The 5,754-nt window shown below is 40.8% G+C and overlaps 2 protein-coding genes across 2 annotated transcripts; one reads left to right on the top strand and one right to left on the bottom strand.

The window, feature by feature from the left end:
* Positions 1–1,412, top strand: LOC114717308 (protein SLOW GREEN 1, chloroplastic-like). Its single transcript, XM_028902416.1, has one exon. The coding sequence runs from the start codon at positions 101–103 to the stop codon at positions 1,190–1,192; it is 1,092 nt and encodes a 363-aa protein (XP_028758249.1). The 5' UTR covers positions 1–100; the 3' UTR covers positions 1,193–1,412.
* Positions 1,413–3,059: 1,647 nt separating this feature from the next.
* Positions 3,060–5,029, bottom strand: LOC114717309 (protein SODIUM POTASSIUM ROOT DEFECTIVE 2). Its single transcript, XM_028902417.1, has 3 exons — positions 3,919–5,029; positions 3,731–3,806; positions 3,060–3,583 (listed from the first exon to the last, which is right to left on the bottom strand). The coding sequence occupies exons 1-3, from the start codon at positions 4,516–4,518 to the stop codon at positions 3,432–3,434; spliced, it is 828 nt and encodes a 275-aa protein (XP_028758250.1). The 5' UTR covers positions 4,519–5,029; the 3' UTR covers positions 3,060–3,431.
* Positions 5,030–5,754: the final 725 nt, after the last annotated feature.

The following is a 5,754-nucleotide window of genomic DNA, read 5'->3' as shown; positions in this document are numbered from 1 at the left end:
TCAATTACCATTTGCTGTCTGAAATCAGGGTTTTAGGCTACCTCCCGATCCCCTATCTTCGCTTCTTCTCCCTCCTTCTCTCTCACAGAGACCTCACACTATGGAGTCTCTCTCTAAATTGCACCACTGTGGCCAACCGTTGCACATATCAACTAGTCACCACCGCCTGTCCTTTCCAAGCCCCTTTTCCTCGGTCTCCTTCAGATCACTACCACCCCCGGCTTCGCCCCTCCAATGTCCTTCTTCATCCTTCCGCTTATCGCCTCTCAGAGCCTCTTCCCCATCGTCGTGCTCATCCTCCTCCAGCGATCCCTCATTTCATAAGCCCGGACCCATTCTGACCCGTCTGCTCCGAACCCTAAATCCTCTGTTGTCGCCCGTTGTCGAAACTGTTTGCATCATTATAGCCGCGTCTGCATTTTCCTTCATGCGTTTTCAGAATATGCCTGTTATTGCAGCTCCGGTTTCGTCGCCCACGGTGGAGTCCGCCCAAGAGTCGATGGATAAACTTTGGTTTGATGAAAAGGAGAGACCTGTTGTAGAGCAATTGCTGGATAACCCTAATAACGTCGAAGCTCTTCGGTCTTTCTTGGAGCTTAAAATCAGAGCGAATAAAATTGGACAGGCTATTCAGGTCCTTGACCGTCTGATTGAACTTGAACCCCAGGACTTTGAGTGGCCGCTTATGAAAGCTCATATGTATATCTATAATGGTGACTACCAATTGGCCAAACGTGGGTTCGAAGACATTCTGAATAAAGATCCCTACCGTTTTGAAGCTTATCATGGCCTTGCAATGGCTACTTCCGAATCAAATGAGCCATTGAACGACTTGGTGAAAAGGGTTGAAAAAGCAGTGGAGTTTTGCAAAAAGGAAAAGAGGAACTCAGATGTCAGAGACTTGAAGCTATTACTTGCGCAGATTAAAGTCATGGAGGGGTCCTTTACTGATGCGCTGAAGTCCTATCAGGCACTTGTCAAGGAAGAACCAAGAGATTTCAGGCCGTACTTATGTCAGGGTATCATATATACCCTGCTGAAAAAGAAAGATGAAGCGGAGAAACAGTTTGAAAAGTTCCGGAGGCTCGTCCCAAAGAATCACCCTTACAAGGAGTATCTTGAGGACAATATGTTCGCAACCAAGTTTTTCTCGCAGAAGTTTGAGAGGGAGGGGGCTGGAACAAGGAGCTGAGCAACATGGCTTACTGAATTTTTTCCCTACATAACAATGACCGTGTTAATAAAAAGGTTGTCCTTAGTCTTTCTCTTTTTGTTTTTTCGCTTTTAAATGGGAATTTTGATTTCTCTTGCGACTCTTTCCTCTTGTCTGGTCAAATGATTTGGATGATGGATACCGACCCCATTGATAATATAGAGCATCTGTTAGCCCTCTAACGGGGTTTGAGAATTACTGCTTTCGTTCTCTTTGGTAGATTCGGAATTGTTAGGACTTGGGGAGCGGGGTGGGGGTCGTCAGTGAAACCTTTTTAATTTTGAAAGGATGAAACACATCTATTACATCATGTTAGTCTTTAGATTATCCCTTATGCTTCCTACGTTCTATAACATGGATCTTGTCAGCAGAGCATGCATGCATTGATTTGATCCCCACTTGCTATGCTTTTTTGAGATGATAATGGGATTATATTCCTGGTTAAGTAGGAATATGCAAATTCTGGAAATGCTTACTCCATTGAATTGTACGTAAGACATACAATGTAGTTCGAGTAATGGATGGATGGTATTGGGCTGCTGGAGAAAAACATGACGAGAACCTTTTCTTTTGGTTGAAATTTGCTAGTTTCTTTGCATTGTAAAGTGTATTTTATAATTACATACAACATGAATGGTGTTGTTGAAGAAAAATTCTTTTGGAGATATCATGGGGCGAAGATTGAATAAAAGAAAAGGCCTTAAAGAACATAAGCATTTGTATCTGATTGCCGTTGTAAATCCATGCAAGTGGAATAAAGCAATCTTTGGCTGCGACCCTGTGAAAGTTGACACACTTGCAAAAGTACCTGAGATGAGTGATATTGCAATACCCAATCATTTGTAGTTGCAACAAAAACATCCAATTGGTGGATTTCTTCTTGGCAATAAGAGGTTCAACGCATTTGCTAGAACCACAAAGCTTCCAGTCTAAATTCTCAGGATTGCGCCCCTTTTTCGGTTCTACGGCCCTTTGTCTCAGTCCACTGATAACTTGGTCGACAAATCGTACTCAACCTGGTACTTCTCCTCGCACCCCTTGCAACGAACTTCACCACAGGTACTTCTGCTGTTCAGGTGGCGATCTGGTTGAGAGAAATAGTGGAATGGTGGTTCTTGGTGCAGTTGCAGGGAGGAGGAAGATGTCGTTAATGAAAAAAGGAAGCCGAGCGGTGAGGAAGAGGGATGCATTAATTGTGAAAGAGGGATTGGATGGTGCTAGGTCAACAGAAACCTGGAAATAGAAGATTGCCGGAGAAAAACTGAGAAGACGGCGAGTATTTAAATATGTGGATGTAAGTGAGAAAATAAAACGAAAATATGACTTGATTGAAGCCTTGAATTCTCTACTGCCTTTTTATCTTTAATCCTGGTTGTCTTGTGAGTGTACATAAAAATCTAATCTCAGTAGATTTCCTAATTAAACGATAAAAATGTCCTTAATAGAAGTCTTTTAATAAATAAAATACTGATAGTATCTGCCCCAAGAAAATCATAAAATTTTACTTGTCAAAAAATACTAAAACTATATCACAATAAAAAAATTAACATGCCCAGTTTAGAACATCGTTGAGACTTCAGGAAATAGAGTCAGCTTCCAACCTTTTTTTTTTTTTTGGGGACGTTCTGCCTAGCTTAGTTATTTGTTCGACCTTTAATGGAAGGTTGAAAAATTGGGAGCCGGAAGCGAAAGTGCAAGGTCTCTTGTTTCACAATAAGTAAACAGAACATGATATCTGAAAGGATGTCGGTATTAATGTCGAACTAAGGACGAATAACAATAAATATATTTCCATCTGACCACTCTTAAGTAGCTAGAGATCGACAGGAACATTTGGATGTAATTGTTGGCGTAAATAATCATAATTGTGGAAAAGTAGGCATGTTTGATTGAGATTGCAATATCCAATCATTCATCCATCCATTTCAGAAAGCGTGGCTTGGATTGGATTAACGAAAAGGAAAGCAAAATTATTAAGCAAATTCAATTCAAACTCCGACACTAATAAAGCATTAGGACGACACTATTTTCTCGGCTACATCAACTTTCCTACCTCGTCAGCGCTTTTCAGTTTACATGATCCAAATCGGCAACCACACTTGCCAACGCTTCCAATTTACACTAATTAAATCATTACCTGATCCACATTAAAAATCATACTGCTCCACCGCAATATTCTACTAAATTTCTTTTTCTTCGACAATATAAATTATTAATTTCATTTCCTAATTTCAGCTGTTGGGGTTGCGGGTACTGGCCAGAACTGTGCATTCTTCACCTTCGACACACTTGCCAATACACTCAATGGAGTCACGTCTCCAACTATTGTCACCTTTTTCGCTGCAAAATCTATGTTGAAGGACGTAACTCCTGCCAAAATCGTAAGAATTTTGAGTGAATTCTTGGTTATCAAATATCAAGAGAATGATGTTATTAATGGCAAAGAAATTTCGACACCATGCAAAAATAACTCGTGGGGCTAAGAAAGTTTTAAGAGAAGCTTGACGACTAGCTGACCTTCCATTCTGGAGAGATGTTTCCTGAGTTTTCCTTCACAACCTCTGCAGTGCAGAGAAACCCTCAATACCACTACCTGCAAGAAAGATCCACACAGAGGTGTTTGTGTATATCATTACCCTGCAATATGACGGCCGGCTACGACGGAGAATCCTAAACACGGAGCATACATTGTGGAGATAACTAACCTTGTCTGAGGAAGGAGGTCTTGAGAGAGAAGAAGTGGAGGGTTTAGAAGTACGATTGGTTTCATCCTGATGAACAGGTTGAGCCTTCTGGTTGTTATCATCAAACGGAGTCAAGGCCAAAACTGGGTCATAGTTGGACAAGCCATCCAACACGGAAGTCTCAGTAAGCAGATATCTGGAAGAACCTGGAGGAGTGATCAAATCTGGAGGTGGCCTAACCCAGCTTCTTCGAATTATACTTTCAAGTGGCTTCGAAGAGTAACTGTTTGTGATATGTTCAGTCAGCCTTGCCGCAGCACTTTTCTTCCTCTGATCATGACCCTTCCTTGAGTTCCTCTTGTTCTCGTCCCTCGGCTTTGAAGATGAGTTTTTCTTGGCCTTTTGGGGTTGCTCCTGAGGTTTTGGATCTTTTGGTGGCAGAGGCGAGGAGGAAGGAGAAGCACACGGGGCTCTTCTTGAATCTCTGATGATGGGGTTGTGGCGGTCGATGGCTCGTCCACCGAGTTGAACAGATTTAGAAGAGGAAGAGGAGGCTTCATCCGTACTAACACATATGGCTGTTGAGGCTTGCGAAGCGCAGAAGATTTCTATGCCTTTCATCTTTGGATAGTGATAACGAAGAAGAATTGGTACTAGTATAGAGAATCAGCATTAAACAGAGAGGAAGATATAGAGACTAAAGAGCAAAGCAAAAAAGGTTGGCACTGATTGCTTTTAAACTTCAATTCCTTGGGGCTGTCTGAGGTGAGCTAAAGAGAGTGTAAGGTTCGAATGAGATAATGTGGGCAGGAAACGCTTAAAGTTTTTCTACAGTTCTATGAATATGGATGAAAGAATCAAAGGGCTAATGTTGAAGTCATGTTTCTCTTGGACGAAGACTTAAATTCAAATCAGTTTGGATGTATGTCGTAATAGTGTACCACCTAAGACAGTTGCTGCCTCGCTGGCACATTTCTATTTCTCTGGGGACCCCATTCACAAATAGATAATATAACAACCAGTCTAGACCCTGCCTCTCTTTTTTAAGGGTGTTTCTAAGGTCTCACAAGTATAGAGGACTACAGTTCTGTTGTAGCTTCGATTCTCAACTTCACTGTAACTCAGAAGCATGTCTTTTCCTTTGTAATGATTTTGTCCTAAAAATTTGAAACTACATTGTTATTATAATATATATGACAGTGATATGCATTATTTACTTCCAAGTGAAGCGAAGTGACCAAAAAAAAAAAAAGGGGGGGCACGAACACCTAAAGCACTGTGAAAATGCTTGTGCTCTGTGAACCTGCTGACATGTTGGGCATGCCCTGCAGGTTTTAATTCAGACCTAGCACTTGAGAGCTATGCGTCTGTAACTTTCTGTTAAAGACAGAGGGCACTTATCAGATTAAGACATTGAATCAAATATGTTAAGTGCAGTGTGATGCTAATTGACGTTAGTGATTAAATAAAGTTATTTAAAGATCATTAACGAAAGTAGGTATCGTTTTCTGGTTACTTTGAATTGAGCAATTAGAAATCTAACACATCGTCTGAATTTTAAAAATGGCATTTGAAGTTGAGAATAATGCTTTCTTTGTTTTTGCAAACCTTTTCTGAAAGCACAGAGAAATTAAAAAGCATCAAACTAGCACAAACGTTCGATCCTGGTTGCACATGAAGAGTGAGACTTAAACCTAATGATGATGATAATAATAATTATGAGGAAAAGAAAGAAAGAAATAAAGAAAGGATTGTAAAAGAGAATGGAAACGCAATATGATTGAGATTCTAAGGGAACAAATGCTGCCAGTTAGCAAACCATTTCGAATTTTGCTTTGCTGTGGGAGGATGAGACGC

This window comes from Neltuma alba, unplaced genomic scaffold (genome assembly GCF_004799145.2).
Source record: "Neltuma alba isolate B1F8T4 unplaced genomic scaffold, ASM479914v2 tig00011729_pilon, whole genome shotgun sequence".
NCBI lineage: Eukaryota > Viridiplantae > Streptophyta > Magnoliopsida > Fabales > Fabaceae > Neltuma > Neltuma alba.
This window is presented reverse-complemented; position numbering and strand designations above follow the sequence as displayed.

Bases quoted from the DNA above. Each gene is read 5' to 3' on its own strand.
- LOC114717309 (XM_028902417.1), bottom strand. From the start codon at position 4,518: ATGAAAGGCATAGAAATCTTCTGCGCTTCGCAAGCCTCAACAGCCATA. The intron at 3,807-3,918 runs GTTAGTTATCTC...TCTTTCTTGCAG, and splicing joins GACCTCCTTCCTCAGACAAG to GTAGTGGTATTGAGGGTTTC. The intron at 3,584-3,730 runs GTCAGCTAGTCG...CGATTTTGGCAG, and splicing joins ACATCTCTCCAGAATGGAAG to GAGTTACGTCCTTCAACATA.
- LOC114717308 (XM_028902416.1), top strand. From the start codon at position 101: ATGGAGTCTCTCTCTAAATTGCACCACTGTGGCCAACCGTTGCACATA.